The 21,177-nt window shown below is 41.6% G+C and overlaps 1 protein-coding gene and 1 long non-coding RNA gene across 4 annotated transcripts in view; one reads left to right on the plus strand and one right to left on the minus strand.

Annotated features, from left to right (window-relative positions):
• Positions 1–14,689, plus strand: part of LOC309860311 — a 28,130-nt gene extending 13,441 nt beyond the window's left edge. Inside the window, exons 3-6 of one of the 2 annotated variants that reach the window (XR_014309306.1) lie at positions 3,010–3,619; positions 12,121–12,356; positions 12,466–12,646; positions 14,393–14,689. This is a non-coding gene — a long non-coding RNA (uncharacterized lncRNA). The remainder of the gene's footprint in view (positions 1–3,009; positions 3,620–12,120; positions 12,357–12,465; positions 12,647–14,392) is intronic. The other variant, XR_014309307.1, reaches the window with a different exon arrangement.
• The window catches only part of HPSE2 (heparanase 2 (inactive)), a 713,430-nt gene that overhangs the window by 134,614 nt on the left and 557,639 nt on the right, over positions 1–21,177 (minus strand). For both annotated transcript variants that reach the window (XM_082722259.1, XM_082722258.1), the window contains 2 exons: positions 20,019–20,125; positions 14,943–15,057 (listed from right to left, as the gene is read on the minus strand). In XM_082722259.1, the coding sequence (XP_082578385.1) occupies positions 14,943–15,057; positions 20,019–20,125 (222 nt within the window). The remainder of the gene's footprint in view (positions 1–14,942; positions 15,058–20,018; positions 20,126–21,177) is intronic.

The following is a 21,177-nucleotide window of genomic DNA, read 5'->3' on the forward strand; positions in this document are numbered from 1 at the left end:
CAGTAATGACTGGTTACCTTTAAAATGAGCCAATAACTAGATGTTTATAGAGAGCATATATGTGAAAGACCTCTGAATAGAATCCATAAAAGGTTCAGAGACCCAGTAGCATGGGTGTTGAATTGTTCAAGAAATCCTAGTTCATACACCTCATTATTATTTTCATCTTCTGAGCTGGGCTTTTTGCTGGATAGAGATATTGAGGAAGGCAACTATGGGCTACAGAAGAACACCAATCATGCACTCACACACGCAGTCCCACTTTTAGTCAACAAAACTTTATTGAGTGTCTACTACATTTGAGGAAGAGAGGGATTACTAAAGTTTGTGCACCCAACATTTCACAGTCTCTTTCAACTCAAATGTTTCTCTCCTTCATGGGAGAGGAGAAGAAAGAGAGATGAACAGGTGAATTTATAATACAATATGATCATTATTTTATAAAGGTCCTGCTGATGGAAACTTTAATCAAATGCTATATATATTGGTGTCTTCTAGAGAAACAGAACCAATAATCAATAGTGTCTATGTGTGTCTGTCTATCTAAGAGTTTGATTTTTAAGTAATTGGGTCACATGACCATGGAAACTGGCAAGCCCAAAGTCTATAGGGTAGGCCAGTGGGCTGAAGACCCACGGAAGAGTTATATTGCAATTAGAGTCTAAAGTCAGTCTGCTGGCAGAATTATTTCTTGCTCAGAGGAAGTCAGTTTTGTTTCTATTAAAGCCTTCAACTGTTTGCACAAGGTCCGCCCACATTATGGAAGATAATGTTTCATTCCAAGCCTACTGATATAAATGTTATCTCATCCAAAAAGTATCTTTACTGAAATATCTATAATAATGTTTGACCAAATATGGGCTAGCCAACTTGATATATAATATTAATCGTCACACTCTGTGAAACAATGGAAGAAATTTGGTCCCAGCCTCTGTCAGTCAGATTAATCAGGATGGTTGACAGAGTGGCACACTCAAGTGTAAATATGAGTTCAACCAAGAACATTTAAAGCCAAGTGGATGGATTATTGGGAGAGGCAGTTGGCCACCAGCCCCAATTTTTGCTGCATGTTCTTGGTGAGGGTGCTATACAGCAAGGCTTATCTATCTTCTGATAAAGAGCATCTTATGTAGCTCCTCACACAGGTGATGAAGTGGGTCAAAGTGGCCACAGACGAAAAGCTCCTTCCCCTAAAAATGGCAAAGACTTTGAATAGACACTTCTTCCAAGAAGATTCATAAATGGTCAAGAGGCAAATGAAAAGATGCTCAGCATTATTAGTCATTAAGGAAATGCAAAATCAAAACCACTTCACATTCACTAGGATTTTTCTAAGTCACCATTCTCTAATCAAAAGACAGACAATAGTAAGTCCTGGTGAGGAGATGGAGAACCTAGAGCCATCATACCTTGCTGGTGGGAATACAAAATGGTGAAATCACTTTGGAAAAGAGTATGGAAACTCCTCAAATAGTTAAATGCATGACTCAGAAGATCCATTCCATGGTGTACACCCAAGGGGAATGCAAACATATGCCATGTATGCACTAATGTTTTCTAGTGGCATTTTTCATCACAGCCAGAAAGCAGGAACAGTTCTACTATCAACTGATAAATAGAGCAATACATTGTGATGTATCCACACAGTGCAAATACTATTCAGCAACAGAAGGGAATGAAGTAGTGACACATGCTACAACAAGGATGAACCTTGACAATATAATGGTAAGTGGAAGAAGCCAGTCACAAAAGGCCATCTATTGGGTGATTCCATTTACATGAAATATCTAGAACAGGCAAATCTAGGAAGTTAGAAAGTAGCTTGATGGTTGCGAGGGGCTGGGGGGAAAGGAGAATGAGGAGTAACTACTAATAGGAATGGGGGTCTCCTTTTTGGGTGATATTCAAAAACAGATTGTGATAATGGTTGCACAGCTCCATGAATATACTGAAAACAATTGAACTGTACACTTTTAAAGAGTATTTAATGGTAGGTGAGTTTATCTCAATAAAGCTGTTATTTTTAAAAACCCTAAATTAATGTAAATGCAAAGCCTTGCTTACTGGTAGGGAGTTGCTCTCTCCCTCAAGGCCCCCATCCTTCATGCCCCTCTATCCTAGCTTTAGCTGTTTTAAGAAGAAAAATGACTAGAGGTGGGACTGAGGTCTCCCTGTATCCATGGGGACCAAAAGCCATATGCATACATTCAAGTATGTGAGAAACTTCAGGGAGGAAGGAACTCAAACTCTCATGGCTCTGTTAGATTCAAGTTCCCAAGTCACTATCCTATCCATTTCGTTGGGGAGGAGAGCTCTTGAATTCAACTAATAAGGTTTGGGCAAGGTTCCCAGTAGGGAAAATAAATCTAAAGTGACCTTGTGGGTGAGACCCATGGGACCAATTCAATGTCCTGTTGTTGTGGCTTCCAACATACATTCTCTACTAAATGTATATTGGCATTGATGTTTTACATGCTTGTGCTGTGAATGCTCATAATGTCCAGAGGGGATTGTTCTGATTGAGGAGAGTCACGTGTAGAGAAGTAGTGGGACATGTAATAGGAATATTCACATGGAATAGGCCATGTAAATCACTCCCCAACCTACCTCCCAATTCCATCTTGAGTGGTCCCAGGAGGAGAAAGGAAATCACAACCTTGATTAAGGTCTAAAAGGCAGCGTAGATAGTAAGAGATGCAATATCTCAATACTACAGCCCTGTGTGTCCAGAGGAATGGGAATTGGAGACTTATGTTAGATTATTACCAACTGAATTCGGATGTTACTTCTATAGCCCCCGCTGTTCCAGCCATTGTAACCATAACTGAATCTGCTGCACAGACTGATGGCACTTGGCACACTCTATTGGACACTGCCACCACCTTCTTTCCTATTCCATTTGGCCTCAAGGCCAAGGGTCTGTATCAGTTTGTATTCATGGCAAAGCCTTGTTTGCAGTACTTTCCAGGAAGATTAATGAAGGGACATTACTGATCTTTTGTCTTTCAGAGCTGTCCTAGGACCTTCCTTAAGGAAGCAAATGCCCTGGTGTGGCTCTCCCAAACAATTTATTTGACTTCTGGATCTGCAATTATTCATCATCAGAGGGCTAATCATCACAGGATGGTCCAGTTCCTGCACTGCTCATGGTTCCAGGGTTTTAAAGGTTTTAGTGGTCCCACTATCAAGGAGGTAGATGTATGCACATATAATAATGGGGCAAAGTGAAAACTACCTTAAGAGAAGTAGACCCTCTATATTGCTCTTTTAATACATTCAATATAGGCAGTGAAACTAACCTACTGCTGCATGAAATTGAAAACTTGTTCTCTTCTTTTTATTCATTGTTCAGTAAAAACGTAAATCTGTAAGAGTCAACCACTGTTAACTCCCAGGTTTTATCTCCTGGATCATTTTATTTTACCTTGAAGCCAGCTTTTCTGTTTCCTCATGGCCACAACCTGAATTCTTGACTTGACAAAGCTGTGGCAGAACCACAAGAAAGAAACAAGTAGTAATGAAGAATCCAGAACTCAGAACCACTGGCTCTACCTTGCTATGTTCCCTTGAGCAAGCTCCTGGGCCTCTCTCGACCTCAGTTTTCTTCTCTGCCAAACAGGTTTGGTATATCTGTCCTACCTATCTTATCAAGAAATTGGAAAGGCCAGATGATTTAAGGGATGGACATAAGCTATGGAAACTTATAGCAGGACATAAAGAATAAAGTCAAAGAAGCCAAAGAAGAAAACTATTATTGGATAGCTATATGGAGTAGGAAATGATATTTGAAGGATTTTGGATTCTAAAACAGTCTCTATGTGCCAACTAATATTATCGTAACTGAAATATTTTCTGTTACTTATAATTTTTAAGTAGTACCTACTTTTGAGGATGGCTGTTTCCCGCATGTTCCCATGTTTCCCAAGATATTAGAATTTCATCCAATTCCAAGGAATAATTTTTGTGTATTTAGAATAGATAACAGTGGTCACATTATTATGTACTTATTAAATGTCAGGCACTGTCTTAAGTCCGTGAGGCATAGATTATTAGCATCACTATCATACAGATGATGGAAGATGAGGAATCTGCCAAATGTGATACAGCAAGTAGGCAGGAGATTGGAATTCACACCCACATCTAATCTGACTCCAGAGCTCAGTCTCTTAAGCACCAAGCTCTACTCCCTCCCAGTGTGTACACAACACCTGATGGTAAAAACTTACCTTCCCTATTGCCATTACTGAGCAGTGCACTGCGACCCCTAGAATCCCAGTCACTGAGCATCTTTAGAGTGCAGGGAAGGATTGCCTGGGAGAAGGGCTACAGGTGATAAAAATATAGGGAGGGTGGTTTCTGTTTTCAAAGAGCTTACAGTCAGAGAGAGGAGGTTAGATGCACCCAAACAACTCTGATAACAAAAGTGTAAGCTGCTATAACAGGGCTACAAGAATCTTAAGAAAAGAGGGATTCCTCCCTGAATGATTTAAAAGTGAAATACTGTTATTTAAAGATTTTTGTTTTTTGTTTTGCTATTTAATTTAATTTAATTTAACTTAATATTTTTAAGAGTAATTAATTAATTAATGAGCAAGAGAGAGTACAGAGATGGGTGAGCAGAGGGAGAGAGAGTCTCAAGCAGACTCCACATTGAGCACAGACCCCAACGTGCTGGACTAGATCCTACCACGCAAGATCATGACCTGAGCTGAAACCAAGAGTCAGACACTTAACTGACTGCACCAACCAGGCATCCCTTTATTCTTATTTTAAGGTTTTATTAATATAAGTTCAGCTGGGAGGTCTGTCTGAAGATACTGTTATGGAAGTCTTAAAGATGAATCAGAAAACCTCAGAGCTAAAGGGGATCTTGATGATCACATTCAACACCTTCATTTGACCTAGAGCACCCAGTACCCCAGGGTGAATGAGTTGGTGACAGAACCTGATATCAGATCTAGAAATCCTGCTCTTCCTTCTATCCTAAGGCATTCCTTCCTCTCCTTCCTTTCTATGGTCTCAGGACCACAGGGCAAGGAGCTTTCTTAGGAGCATGTATTCTTTGGGTAATTATTATCACAAATGTCCACTTGGGACATGTTGCACAGGTCTTCCCCAATTCTCCCTTCCAGCTCCCTCCCTCCAGCCAGTAGGAATCTCTCTACTCAGAGATCTCTCTCTGGAGATAGATACTGAAGCAACAAGACAGACCTTCACATCACTACCTACTAGCTAGAGTCTCCAAGGCTTTATGTGTTGTCACTCCAGATTGTAAACACAGAGAGAGAACACAACTTTATTCTTCATGTCTCAGAACAACTAAAATGGTGCGTTGCTTTCATATATGTCACAACACCCTAACATGGGAACATCAAAAATTTATCACTGGCATTTTTAAACATACACAAAAATAGAATAGTATGACAGATTCCTATATGTTCACTGCAAGCTTCCACAAGTGACATCATTCTGCCATTCTTGTCCAAAGCCTGAAGAGGTGACTAAAGGTGCCCATGGAGATGGCCAGCTCAGTGGCAGGGAGACACAGTAGGCATTAGTCTCAGCTGAGGATTCTAGACAGAGGGGCAGGCGGTGGGATATACTACCATTAGTCTCACAGAAGGCAAAACGGTTTGCCAAGTGTAGAGTAGGGATCAGGTAGGTGCAGAGAGAGCCCGAGATAAGCTGAATCAGGCAGTTCACTGGCTGTCTGTGGCAGGCTGTGGGTAGACTAGGCCTCAGGGTGGTCTTAGAGGCACTGCAGGACCTCTGATGTGCAGCTGGGCCTCTCCCTGTAGCAGCTTTTGCAGACACTACTCCTCCCTCTGAGAGAATGCGGTGCTCTCCCACCAGCTCCTCTGGTGGCTGCCTCTTCCTCAAAGACTGCCTTGACAACACTTTCTAAAGCACTATCCTTTCTTTATTATTTTTCAATTTAGCAGGCTGCTTGCTTCCTACACACCAGTCTGAATTTTGTAATTAACTATTTGTTGGTTTACTTGTTTATTTTTAGTTTTCACTACTAGGCTATAACCTCCAATGAGGAAGGGGTCTTGTCTTTCTCCTTCACCTCTATTTCCTCACAAACTGGAACAGTATCTGGTAAATAACAGTTAATAAATATTTGTCAAATGAATTAATGATAGACCATATTAAAATTTTGTTAATATCTTGATTGGTGAAGCAAAGGTTGAGCACAAAAGAGCAGAGAAAAGGGGAAGGGTAATTTCTGATTTAAGCAGGATAAATGGAAACTTCTAGCCCAGTGGTGCTCAAATCTGGCGGCATGTTGAAATTACCTGGGAAACTTTAAAAAGTACCAACACTTGGCATTCTCTATAGACCAGCTGACTCAGAATTTCCAGAGGTGGTACTTACGCACTGGCATTTTTTAAAAGCCCCCTAGGTGACTGTAATGTGCATAAGGCTTGAGAATCACTGTTCTAATGAAGAAAGGCTATAAGGATTTTGACATTAAGATGAGAGCAGTGAGTTCTGGAGTAGAAGACAGGTCTGCTCAAGTTCGATTTAGAGTGAGTCAAAATGATGTGTTCTAGTCAATCCTTTCAATGCTTAAAAACAAACCAGAGGAGTGCCTGGGTGGGTCAGTCAGTTGAATGTCAGACTCTTGGTTTCAGCTCAGGTCATGATCTTGGGTTCATGGGATCAAGCCCTGCGTCAGATTCTGCACAGAGCACAGAGTCTGCTTGAGATTCTCTCCCTCTTCCTCTGCCCTTCCTGCTGCTCATGTGTACCCTCTCTCTCTAAAATAAATAAGTGAAAAATCTTTTTAAAAACCCCACCAAATCTGGGCGCCTGGGTGGCTCAGTGGGTTAAGCCGCTGCCTTTGGCTCAGGTCATGATCTCAGGGTCCTGGGATCGAGTCCTGCGTCAGGCTCTCTACTCAGCAGGGAGCCTGCTTTCTTCTCTCTCTCTCTCTGCCTGCCTCTCAGTGTACTTGTGATTTCTCTCTGTCAAATAAATAAATAAAAATCTTTAAAAAAATTTAAAAAAAAATTAAAACCCCACCAAATCAGAGATGAAATAAACAGAGATGGATATTAGTTGAAAGTAAGCTACCTAATGATGGATAGTTTTTAAAAACTTATAAATAGTGTAGTGTATTTAAGTAAGAATGAAAAACAAAATTGGGGTGCCTGGATGGCTTATTTGTTAAGTGTTTGCCTTTGGCTAGGGTCATGATCCCAGGGTCCTGGGATCGAACCCCACATTGGGCTCCCTGCTCAGTGGGAAGCCTGCTTCTCTTTCTCCCTCTCCCACTGCTTGTGTTCCCTTTCTCACTGTGTCTTCTATCAAATACATTTTTTAAATCTTTTAAAAAAAAGAGTTAAAAACAATATTTATGTGCATATGTTCTATTTCTATTTTAAAAGACTTCTGTTTTTATTTACACAAGCAACAACAAAATATAACTGAGTTTGAGAGAACATCATGTATTATCTTTGGCTCTCAGGTCGCTTCTATCAGAATCCTACTCATTGGTTCCTAAATGTCATAGTCAGAGTACATTGTGCTTAGAATAGATGCTTAAGAAATAACTTTAAATTTGTCATATATGGCACTCACCAGAGATCTTTCCAACCCACCAAAGCGCATTCTGTTTCTTCTCTCCTCTCTTTTCTCTTCCTCTCTCCCTCCCTTCCCCTCTTTCCTTGTCAGATTATTTTTAGATAATGTTCTTTCTAATGTTTTAGGCGAACTGATGGGGTTAGGTGAGGTGCAGCTTTTCTCATTTCCAGAGCTTGCCTTCTCCTCCATCATGTGAAGGTTGCTTCGAGGATGGCACCCTGCTCCTGAGCTCAAAGGCTATGGGGCTGTAATTGCTTCTTCTCCCTAATTTATTTAGGTTGCTGCACGCCTTGCCGTCACTGCAATCCCTCAGTACTGCAATCTGGGAACAATATAAATGGTTGATGGAGGAGAGAGATTTTCAATTGTTGCTTCTCAGTGATTCACATAATGTGCTGTCATTAGCACTTCCATGTGACATATCGTGGTTTCCAGGGCTTATTGGGCCATTTATAAATACCAGATGAAGGTGTTAGAGCTGGTATTGCCGTGTGGTTATTGCCTTAATTGCCTTCACTGGGAAAGGTGGCAGCATCTTCTCAGGAGGAAAATAAATTGTAATTTTTAGTTTGGCTTTAACCATTTGCAGTCAGTTCCTCTCAAGGGCAAGAATCACAGCTTTCCTTTTTCCTTCGTTTTTCTTCTAATTTTCTAGTAATTTCATTTTTGCAAAAAATATCTACCCTTTACACTTTAGTTACCACTACCTGAGTTGATTTCCAGATTATCTATACAAATATTCAAATGTATTTTTCCCCACAGTTAAGTTCTCATTATTAATGATAATTATTACTGAGACTTACCACATTTTACACTTACAAAGTGTAATGGCAGCTAATATTTATTGAGCATTTACTATGTGGTAAAAGATACACAGGCATTGGCTTGTTCAATCCTTTCCAACAACACTGTGAGCTAGACACTATTGCTGCCTTCATTTTATGAGGGGAATTTGATATTTACTGAGGTTTAGAAAGCCAGCAAACGGGAGAGCTGGGTTTGAAATGCAGGTCAGTGTGATTCCAAAGCCAATAGTTTTAAGCACTCCCTTTAAGCACTCCCCACCCTGAACCCCAGCATAGTCAGCAACCCCCTTTTCCAAGCAGGAAATGAAGACTCCAGCAACAGGAGCACTGCAGGTTTGCACTCAGTGCCTGCTTCTTCCCACTTGAGCGGCAGAGCTCCTTCCCCTCCCTTAGGCAGCCCCCAAAGGGGTGAGCCCTTATAAGGGCTGAGGTATGCTACTGATGTCGCATGAGCACCACTCAGGTTGATAAATAAGCAAAGGATGAGGACCTATAGTTAAAAATCAAAGGGACTTCTATTTAAAGCATTAGAGACAAAAGAGCTGCCTGCCTGGTCTGCTGGTGCAGGCACAAGCTCTGAGCTGGGAAGCCAGGGTTTAGAGGCACAGAAGAGGAAAGAAGCAAGTCATGTCCACTGGGCACGCAGCCCAGGAGCTAGGGCCACTGACATGAGCCAGCCTGGGTCCTAGTGATTGATCGTGCAGCGTGGATGGCCTTCCCTCAGCAGCCACAGGGCCCCACAAAGAAAGGCTGCTCATGGAGAAGTCTTTGTCAGGGCCTCTAATGAGAGGATTGGGTTTCACACCACAACTACCCCGAAACAGGTACGCTCTGCTTCTTTCATCTTCCTGATGGCTCCCACGGGAACAAAAAGAAAAAGAAAGGAAGCTACACCAAGAAACAGGTCACAGGCTGGTTTGGCTAGGCTTTGTACCTCCCCCGCCTCACCACCTCCAGATGAACAGCTTTGAATTCTTTAATTTTCACACACCCTGTGTGGCCACCGGACAGCAATGGGGAAAGCTTTCCTAAGAAATTTTTCATGATCCATCCACTGTGACTCTCTGGAAAATGAATGCCCCTGTCCCTTTGCGTGTACTGTTGCCTTTGTTCAGAAGATCCTCCCCAGACCCCAAGTTCTTCTTCCTGTGGCTAACTTGTCCTTCTTCAAGATCCAGCTCAGGCACTGTCTCCTCCAAAAAGCCTTCCTCAATGTTGCATACCTGCCCTCCACACAGGCTGGCTTCTGTTGCTCCTCTGTCCTGCTAAGGCACTTCTGCCTCAGTCCCTGCTGATTCCTCTGTCTCCCATCAACATTGTAAGCCCCTTCAGGGCAGGGACTGTGTCCCCAGGGCGAAACACAGTATCTAACATACAGAATAAGTATAAGAAGTGTTTCTGAATGAATGAATCATGAATGATAAATGAAGTAGGCTGGGATAATATTTGCTTAACTATTTAAAGCACTTGATTTTTTCAAAACAGTCTATTTTTCTTTTAAAAACAACTTTTTTTTTTCAGATAAAAAACAAGTAATGCTGACTGCAGAAACTTTACATATGTAAAAAAAAAATCCACAAAGAAGAAAATTAAAACTGTAATTCCACTGCCCAAAGAAAACCACCTTTATCATTTAGATGTATGAAGAGATTCCAGTAATTTTCTCTGTGTATGAATATATATGAAATTGGAATCCTATTGTCCTCCCTAATTTTCTTAAGGATTGTAACAGTATCTTTTGGAGGCAGATAGAAAAGATGTTTTTATTGCATTTAAGTGATGAGAAAAAGGAAAGCAAAAATACCTATCTTGTATCAAAGACACATATTAATGGCAGAGTCAGGAATAGCAGCCCTGAATCTTGTTCTAGTCCCAGGCTCCTGCTGCTCCCCATGAGGCCTCCTGCATAAGCGGTATTGTTCTTACAAAAAGAAATTGTGCATTAACCAAACATCAATGGAACAAGGGTTTGTAACTGGACATTCTTCCTCAAGAAAGGGACAGATTTAAGCTGATCCTGTGTCTGCATCGCAGCTGTGTGGTGCATAAGAGTGATGTCTAACATTTCTAAGCATTTGGGAGCTCATTCCTGGGAAAGGCTAACCAGCAGAGTTAGGCAGGCACCATTAAGATTCCGTTTCCTTCCAGCAGTCACATGACATCTGAACAGTGATGGCTTGGCAAGAGCATGTTGCTGTGGGAACCACAGCCATTGTTTTGATCCCACCATAAACTATCGGGTAGTACACCAGTCCATGACCACTGACTGTACTCCACAACAATGTACATAGTAAGTGCTCAATAAATGTGCATTTGGCTGAACTGAATGTTTATTATTATTCAGCAGTGGCAGTTGGCAAAAACGAAGGTGACATCAAATATAAATCTCGCCACCACGATACCCAGTATAGAAAATGCAGTCCAGTGTGAACTAGCCTTCTGTTTTATTCTAAATAGAGAACTAAACTGTAATCCCCCAAACAGAAACACATGCTAGACTGTTAGCTCTGCAGATGAGGGAACCACAGCTTATTTATCTGTGTGTCCCCAGAATACCTAGCACAGAGCCAGACACATTTGAAGTGTCAATGTCTTTTGAATTGAATTATATTTGCTTGGCTGGCGTGGGAGTTAAAAAGATGTTGACTAGTAATTCACCATTCCTTTCCCTGCAAGCACGGTAAATCAAGCTTTTAAAAAAAGCAGAAAGCTAAATTCCAAAACCCTCTCTTAGGAGAAATGCCCACGGCTGGTGGGGTCTGGACTATGTCCACCAAATGTGCAGATCTCTTCTGCACAAACATCACTTACTCCCGAGGGAGCCCCTGACTGGCTGACTGGCTGTGGAGACTCACACATTCCCTCTTTCCCAGTGGCAGGAGGGTCAGGGGCAAGGGGTGGGAGTCGATGATGAAGCACTGCTGAACTAAATGTTCTCCTCTTCCCAGGAGAGGGAAACTCTCCAACAGTAGGAGTGTTGGCACTTTTCTAGAAGAACAACCATAAAGAACCTGGGATGTAGTTGGAAATGATCTTTTCTGAAGACAAGTTTCTTTTTTAAAGGGCCACCCTCATCTTCCCTCTTACCTTAGACTAAAAGGGTGCTATTGGAATGACTTTGCCAGAGCTGCTAGAATCCCACAAGTTGGGATCAAAGTCGACTGGGCAGGTGAAGGGGTCCTCTGGGATAAGCACTGGGGAGCCATTAGGCCATATCCTCACTTTTTCTAAGTTTATCAAAGAGAAGTGACAAAAACAAAAACAAAACAGTTTGCTAATAAGATCCATTCCTTAAATACTGAGCTGAGTTTAAAGAAACTGGAATAGAAATTACTGATTTTTCTGGGAGACAATCAAAGCACAACTCACCGATCCCCTAAGCTCTTTACAAACTCTCTTGGAGATTTCATCACCATGTAAAATCCACAGGTTTTTATTGGCAACGTTTGGTTATGAACTACAACCCTCTGAGGTGGTGCCAGTACAACTCCCAGGTCTGCCTCCATTACCCATTCCAAGGGCCTGCTGGCAAAGTCTGTTCAGCCGGTGCCCTGGCCTAGCCTCCTACATTCTTTCTGGGGGAGACTTAGGACACACTCTCCCAGCTGTCAAGTGCTCTACTTATAAGGTGCAGAATTTATTAGTGCAAAGAAAGATAAAAAGAAAGTCTGCTACCTTATGTGCTTTTATGTTCAGCTTCTTTACTACAATTTGGTGTTTCCAGAAATACAGCTGCCCAGCTTACTGGAGCCTTTGTGCTGAATCAGTGGGACTTGTTTTAGCATTGCATGGACCTGAGTGAGCTCTGCAGCCACCACCTATAACTGAAGTCTCTTGTGCCATGCTTTGAAAGGAAGTTACCCACAGCAACTCTCATTTGAGGAGAACAAAGCCATGAGGACTTACATTTTTAACCAACACATGGCCAGCAAAGGCACACAGAGTTGACATGGAACACAGGTTTGTCCATCTCTGGAAATCCAGCCTGTCTAGTCACCCAAAGACCATCTTTTTCTAGCCTAGGACTTTCTTCTCTCCCTTTCCTAAACATGCCTGTTTCCATTTTCAGAACCAACTAAGGCTAATACTGGCCTCAGAACACAGAACAGACACCAAAGAGTACAACAAGGAAGAGAAATGAAAATGAAATTTAGAACTGCAAAACTCTGAGAGTCCCAGTTCCCAATACTTGTAGGACCTTGGATAAGCCACTTAATATCTTCATAGAACCCTAGTTTCTCTTCAGCAAAGTAAGTATAAATAGTTTCTCTCACCAGCCTCTCTTCATAGCAATTATAACAAAGTGCAATTATCTTGTTTATATGTTTATTTATTTTCCATTGCTCACTGTGCTGCTAGCTTATAAGCTCCAAGAGTTCAGGGATCTTGTCTTTTTGGTTCATCAAAGAGGCCCACTGCTAGGAATAATGATCAGCAAGTTGTATAAGATCAAGAGGAGCAAATGAGATTTGAGTGAGGGAGGGAATGAGGCAAGAAGGAAGGACAGAGAAAAGGGAGGACAGAATGGATGGAGCTTTATTGAGGTACCATGTATGAAAGTGGTCTGGAAATTATTAAGTATCACCCACATTATTAAAATAATGATAACTAATAGTTGATGCATGAATTGTACTAGGGTGATATTTTAAAAATAAAAGCTAGATCATATTATTTCCCTGCTTAAAACCCTCCAGTGGCTTTTCATACTACATACAATAAAGTCAAATTCCTGTTAGCTTACAAAACCTTATGGGATCTGACCCCTTGTGGCCTCATGTCCAACCAGTCTCCCCCTTCTCTGCCAGGCCCCCATCACTCAGCATCCTTGCATCTCCTCAAACATGAAAAGTCCATTCTTGCTTTGGAACTTTGTGTTAGCCACTTCCCCTGCCTGAAAATTCTGCATGGCTGGTTCCTTCTTGTCACTGGGCTCGTGGCTTAAATGTCACCTTTTCAGAGAATTCGTCCTATATACTCACTCCAAAGCAGCCCTCACTGACTCCTTTTTATAGTACTCTACTATCTGTTTATTCATTTTTTTATTACTAGTCTCCTCCTCAGTGCCTAATGGTCAGTATTTATTTTTGTGTAGCACTATATTTGTTTAATGCTGACTCTTCATAGAGACTTTACTAATTATGGGCCCAGCACGCTTCCACTGCGCAACTCTGCTAGGCACGAGACTTTACTAATTATTATTTTGTTTTATCTCCACGGGTTTATAAGCTCAGATCAACAAACAAAAAACCATATGGTTACAACCTGAAAGTTCCCTCCCAACCATATATTAGCCACCACAGAGCCCCTCCACCCCGCTCCCCAACACACACACTTGAGGTAGCCGGGCCCTGTGACTAAAAGCAACTGTGCCAGTCAGTTCTAATATTTGTGACTTACCTGGAGTCACATATGACCAGTGATAGAATAATTACTTCATCCTCTAATCTATAGTGATTCTTTTGAAACATGGAAATGCTACCACTGGGCGCGAAACTGTTCTCTGTTCTGGGCTTGGAAGCCTCTTGTCTCAGGCAGGGGTGAAAATGAGGGGAATGCAGGGCCAAAATAGGCAGAGGGAAGCAAACGGCAGGAACACTCACTGGCCTCAGTTGAGTTTGCTTACTGTGGATCCAGGGGCAGGAATAAATCTGTAGGAAGAGTACTGGACTAGGGCACAGGGAAGCGGGTTCTAGAGCGGGTCCAGTATCTTCCTCTCCCCTCTACTCAGACTATCAGTTCCTCTGTTATAGGAGGTGCAACTGGATCTCCTCAAAGGGGATTCCCAGCTCTGACAGTCTATGAGCTAATGAGAGGAGTGTGACTTTTCTCTGTGACCATGATGTCTTTGAAAAAGGTAACCCATGTAATATTTCTGACGAGCGCATCTTCTCGGAACTTAGTGGGATCTCTCTGATTGGCCAGTAGAGTCACCCAACAAACCAAGATCTCTGCTCTTGCCAGTCTTCTTCAGCCTTCCCTTTCCTTCTCTTTCCTAGGAAGTTGGTGTCCTGGGAAAATCCCCTCATTGTCACATAGGGATCAGCACCTAACTGCAAGTGCAATTCAGCCACTCCCTAAGAGATGGGTTCCTACTGCATCTGATCTCGGCCAAGATGCTCCCATCTGCTTTCAACATGTAGCGTCTGACGTTAACTAATGTCTTCTATTAGCATTAAAAGAAAACAATCTGGAAAAATTCACTCTCAAGCAGAGTTCAAACAGGCCACAAGTAGATGTGGAATCTCAACTGTACAAGGTTTGTTAAAATAATAGTAATAAATAAATACATACATGGATATATGTATATGCAAACATGCATTTGTATATATGATTGTGTATATATATATATGTGCATGTGAGTGAGTGTAGTGAAGCCATAAGTCTGTGAAATGGGTCAAGAGAGCAAAGACATGAATATTTCTATCCAATTTATGAAATTACCTGGTTACAGAGAGAGGAGAAAAATTCTCCCAGTATGGAACAAGGTATGGTCAAAATACCTGAAAGACATGGAAGAGGAGTTGGGGATCTTTATCTCACACTTACTGGTAATGGGTTGAAATTCTGGTCCACCAGGTGATTATATCCATGGTCAAAAAATGAGTGTCGTATCACAACATCAATGCCCTGATTGGCCAGCATTCCTAAAGTGTTCAACCATCTAAAAAAGCATGAAAAAAAAATGCTGCATCAATACATCTTAAAAGTTGCATTAACAAGCTCTGTAGGGATTGGCTAACATACATACACACATACACCAACCCCCACTACGAAATTTACCTAGTATTTTACAGGAGAAGATTATTGTAAGCACTGAATACACAGCTGGAAGACATTTTAGGGATTATCAAATCTAACCTCTTCATTTTATAGGAAAAGAAACAGAGGTTCAAGGGAATAAAATGAATTGCTAGGGGAAATTTCTAATTGTAATAATATATATATAATAAATGTGACTGAGAGCTTCAGTCTTATGGTATAAAAGATAAGGTGTTTCACCATCTTTCCTGAGCACACATGTGAGCCTTCATTTGTATCTCTTTCTCCCTCTTCTCTCACCCTCAACTCCATTCCCTGGTTCTTAGCCGCATATAACTACTCTAGGCTGCCCAAACTCACCATGCTTTCACATACTGACCTGAGTCTTCTCACGTATCTTAACTTCTGCTTAGAATTCTCTTTCTCTCCTCCTCTAACCTGTTCACCTCATCTGGCAAATTTCTTCCTATCTGTTCATCTCCAAGTGAAGTGTCATTTCCTTCCAAACTCTGCTGTCCCGGCAACCAGTAGTACTTTCCTCCTCTGTACCTGACAGAACTCTTGTTTATACCTTCTGTCAGCCCATGATAATTACTTCCTTACATCTTCCCCCAGTTGCTTAGGAGCTCACTGAGAACAGACATGTTTTAGCTTTGTACCCAAAATATCTATCTCAGTTCCTAGCACACTGTAGGTGCTTCATACTCTTTGTTAAGTTGAAATTGATGTGGATAAAATTAGATTCAAGGAACACTGAGAATCACCATTTAGCACACTAGGGGCAAATTTGCATAACTATGGTATCTCAAATTTGAAACCAGATGGAACTCCAAATCAGTGACTTGTAGAGTTAAACTTTTTCTTTATTTGAATAAAGAACATTGCTAATTTTTATACTGTGAATGGACATTAACATTTTAAAATCTTTTTCCCATTGACAATTTTATTTTTTTCTCATAAAAACTAACATCTATTGATAATTAGAATTATAAAAACAAAATAAAATAAAGCAAAATGCAAAAACAGAAGTTTTAAGTCAAAAAGAAAATCTGAGGGGCGCCTGGGTGGCTCAGTGGGTTAAGCCGCTGCCTTCGGCTCAGGTCATGATCCCAGGGTCCTGGGATCGAGCCCCGCATCGGGCTCTCTGCTCAGCTGGGAGCCTGCTTCCTCCTCTCTCTCTGCCTGCCTCTCTGCCTGCTTGTGATCTCTCTCTGTCAAATAAATAAATAAATAAATAAATAAATAAATAAAAAAGAAAATCTGACAATAATACAACAGAACTTTTGTTGTTGTTGTTGTTCAGACTAGGATATAAAATTACTTTTAGAATATCACATACCTAAGCTACTTGTCTTTATTATTTTTATTAATTTACTAACCCTGTGATATCAAGATAACAGATTTAGTTATACTAAATATATAACTAATTAATTATATAACTAACTAATTAATATATACTAATACTGAGACACAGTATTAAACATCCTGGGGTAGAATTACAAAGTAAATTCTGGGCTAATGCACTAAATCAGTGCTCTCTCCAGCAATGCAGCACAGATACGACAGGGTCTATATCTAACAAGTACTAACTCATAAAAACGAGTATGTCTCATTCACCCTTCTATCCCTATGCTTGCTGAACGAAGAAACAAAATGATGAGTAAATATATAATCACATCGAGCAGCAGCTGGATATCCATACAGGACTGTATTTTGGTATTTAAAATATCCCTTTTGCTCAGTCATTCATTACTCATTCAACATGAATTAATCAGCTGTAAATGCCAGGCCTTGTTCTCAGCATTGAGGATAGACACAAAAATGTTTGTGTGACTATGTGAGTCATTTATAAAGCACTGGGTATGTAAATACTTGCACTCATTTATAGGAATGGTACCAAATTCCTACTTGTGACCTTGATAGACCTTGTAACAGTGATCTGCAAAGAATATATTCAACAAATAAATGCTAACTGGTAAATCTGGGGGGTGGTGTTTTTGCTATACAGTGAGGTTTTGAAGGAATTCTAATGTGAGAGGGAAGACTATGCAACCTCCCTTCCAAACTCACATCCTATATACATATCCAGGGTCTGAAGCATTCAAAATGACTATGACCAGACCCCCTGTTTCCCTGTGCTTTTCAGAATGGAATGGTTAGAGGAAATTATCATCCTCTTCCTCTTGTGAATAATAAGCCCTCGGAGAGGGAAGATAAATGGTGTTCCAAGTCTCTCTTTCAGTGAAAAGTAGTGAAAAGTGGCAAGATGCCTGGTACATCCCACCAAGAATGCTACTGTAGCCAGCAGTTTCCATTCCACAAAAACAGATTGACTATTGACTGGGTGGCAGATACTACCAGGTGCTGGAGACACAGCAGTATGCCGAGGTTATGTCTGTAGTACATCACAAGGTCTCAAAGCCCTGGCTAGAATCAAATAGTTCTGATCTTTGCATAAGTGTGCAAGTGTCCTTGTAAGCTCATCATTATGCCATATATTGAAAAACACCTGAAAGATGCCTTCTTCCCAAGGAATATTGCTAGGCTTTTGGGAGCTTCTTAGAATGCTTTATTCCCCCCCACCCCCACCACCCAGGAAGCTATTTATGCTCCTGGGAGAACTAGACTCAAAGGACACTTTGCTGGGTGCTGCCAGCAGAGGGGAGAGCAAATGGGTGATAAAGAGATAAGACAGAAGACCAGGAGCCAAGTAAGCTAGTTTTTAGCTGATCTATGTCCACCACACATTGGTTACTTGAACTACAACCTAATCCTGAACAACTGTGTTAATCTGGGTTTGCAAAGTGACCTCAGAGAACTATGGAGATCTGGCTGGTGCTCATGAAAAGGCAGGTCTCTCTCCAGCTCCCTCCATGAAGGGCTATATTATTTCCCATTTCACTTCATTCCCTGAAGGGAAGAATGTTCATGAAAACACTGAGGCCAGCTGGGCTGCTTGCTGGCCCAGCAGCAGGTTCTGTCTATGACGGCTGAGCAAAAGCCATTCCTCTGCTGGTTCTAAGAGGTCCCTATGGTCCTAACTGCCACTGGCTTCTTGCCAAACTCCATGGCTCACAGTGAAACCTAGCAGGGAGTGTATTTTTGAAAGAAGACTCTCAGAAACAGTGTATCAAATGCTGATTCATCCATTTCATTCACTGGAACCATGCTTACCGCACAACTGCTCGGTGCCCCTCAGTGCTAGGTACCAAGAACACAGGCACGGAAGACCCAGAGTATCATCATATATTCTTTTAACCCATTATCTTCATCTGCATGTATCAGGATTCCATCTGCAAAGACAATCTGCCTGACTGCCCTGATTTGTTCTTTACAAATGTATTTAAGAAACTGCCTTAATGGAGGGAAACTACATGTGTTTAATTAGGAACAGCTGTTAGAAAAGAAACACAATAAGTCAAGCAGAGAAAGACAACTATCATATGATCTCCCTGATATGAGGAAGTGGTGATGCAACATGGGGGCTTAAGTGGGTACGAGAAGAATAAATGAAAGAATCTGGGATTGGGAGGGAGACAAACCATAAGTGACTCTTAATCTCACAAAACAAACTGAGGGTTGCTGGGGGGAGGGGGTTTGGGAGAGGGGGGTGGGATTATAGACATTGGGGAGGTTATGTGCTTTGGTGAGTGCTGTGAAGTGTGTAAACCTGGTGATTCACAGGCCTGTACCCCTGGGGATAAAAATATATGTTTATAAAAAATAAAAAATTATAAATTAAAAAAAAAAAAAGAAAAGAAAAGAAACACAAAGCTGAGGACAGAGCTCAGCTCTTAGGCGGACCTTGCCGCAGACAAAAAACCAGGGCCATGGGACTAGAGGAACACAGGTCAGATGCTGTCTCTCTCTTCCTCCAAAGTCTTCAGTGGCTTGCCACTGAGTGTAGAATAAGGCCTTACTTCCTCTGCCTGGCATTCAACAGCCTTCCACAATTGGTGGAGAACCACCCTGCTGCCCCTCGTTGCAGTCCTCGCTACATTCCTGTAGCTCCTGAGGCTTTCATCACATGACTCGTTTTCCACCCCCTGTGCCATTGCCCATAATGTTCCTTCTGCCTCGAATTCTCCCCTCCATCATCATCACCATTCTCCACACATAGAAATTAGAATAATCTTTCTATGTCCCCCTCAAATGCTACTTCCTCCATGAAACCCTTCCTGATCTTCCCTGTCAAGAGAAATTCCTGATTCCTTTGCCTGTCTACCACTTCCTTTTGTGGACAGACCATGCGAGGCAGAAAGAAAGATGGTCTAAGGTAGTGGCAAAGAGGCTAGACTCTGAAGCAGACTCTCTGGGCTTAAGCCCAAGCTCTCATATCTATCTATTGGGTAGTTGTAAAATAGTACTATCTGTAAAATAGTACTACACTGGTTGTCAGTTATTAGAGAGAGCACTTCAGAAAGCATGTGACACATAGAGTTAAAATTATTATTAATACAGCACTGATCTCCTACATCTTTTCTTATCTCCTGTCTCTGTTCCTCCAATCTTACTCTTACCTATCTCCTAAGAATATGGTGAAAATTAGAGGAGAAATTGTATGTTGTCTACATTGTCTTTGAACTATAGACATTAAATAAATGTCTTATGCCTATATGGTCACTCCTACTACTATTACTACTACTATCTTTGCTCTGATGCCTGTACCTGACATCTTGGTGTCTAGAGAAGTGACTCATCAGTGTTTGTGGAATGGGTTACACCAATTCAAAAAGGAGCAGATAAAGAACTTTCAGTGGGAAAAGAACCTCCCCCCTCCAGTGGACAGAACAGTGAGCGGTACCACTTCACTGCCCTTCTCTCCTCAAAGGCCCTGGGAGTGAAACTGCACATGTTACTCACAAGAATCCCGCAGCATAGGAATCTGATAGGTTGTTTGCGCCTCCAGCCGAGGTGGTCACCACACCTTCAAGCCAAATCTTCTTTCCTGGGGTGTATGTGTTAACCACCTGTTCACACAACAAAAGCAGAAGGGGAGAGGAGATTTTTAAAAGTTGTTTGCAAGTGAGAAGGGAGACACATTCCCTTGAGGGAGTTCTGCCGATAGCCCGCTCCCAGGTGGTCATGATCTGTGTTTTTTCCATGATGACTCACCCCATACGGTGAGCTGGTATGCGTATGAGCATGTGCGCGTGCACATCCAACACACACACCCAACACACACACAAGCATTAACACTGACATATGTCCACTCAGAAATGATTATTTTTCCCTAAGTAAACCCAAGTGAAAATATGACTGTTAAAACAACTGCATTTTCCAGGACGTAACCTGACACCCTTCACTGGAGAGTATAAATTATGTGATGTTTCCATATTGACAAGTATCGAGAAGAAAATTTTCTTAATACTGTTATGGCAGATCCCAGGATGAGTCTCCTGTCCATACCTCAGATATCATAAATCATGAGGGCAGAGGTCAGTGTTTGGGAGAAATATTTTATAATCACCAGGGCATGTATATATATTACAACCACATTTTGAAAGTAACTGCACTAAGTATTTAAAAAGATCACTGATCCTCAGGTGAGAGATTCCACCTCAGCAACTTATCAAGCAGAGGCAAAGCCTCTCGTTAAGAGGTGAGCCTCCGAAGTTTTGAAATGGCCCAGCCTCTGGTCCCCAAGTTGGAGGCTGGCCAGACTATCCAGATTAAGAACCAGATGCCTCAGACAGCAGTCTGGCAGTACTTAGGGGTAATGTTGTACTCTGGGAAGCCCCTGGAAGCAGGGCCTGAGACAAAAACTTATCTATAGATAGTCAATTTGGGAAATAATAACAGGGAGCAGGAATGAGGAACTGGAGGACTAAATAAGAGAAAAGGTAAAACCAGTACCAGGATGTGTTTTCAGTTTGGCAACCACTGTTGGCAACTTAAACTCAACCCCATAATGAACTTGGTAAGAGTCTTATGAACTATGTCTTGGAACTTCCAGGGGAATTCAAAGAGAAGCATACTTATCCCTTGGCTCTTAAAATCCAAAGGGTCAAGAGTAGTCTTG

The sequence above is a fragment of the Mustela nivalis genome (genome assembly GCF_964662115.1).
Source record: "Mustela nivalis genome assembly, chromosome: 2".
In the NCBI taxonomy this organism is placed as follows: domain Eukaryota; kingdom Metazoa; phylum Chordata; class Mammalia; order Carnivora; family Mustelidae; genus Mustela; species Mustela nivalis.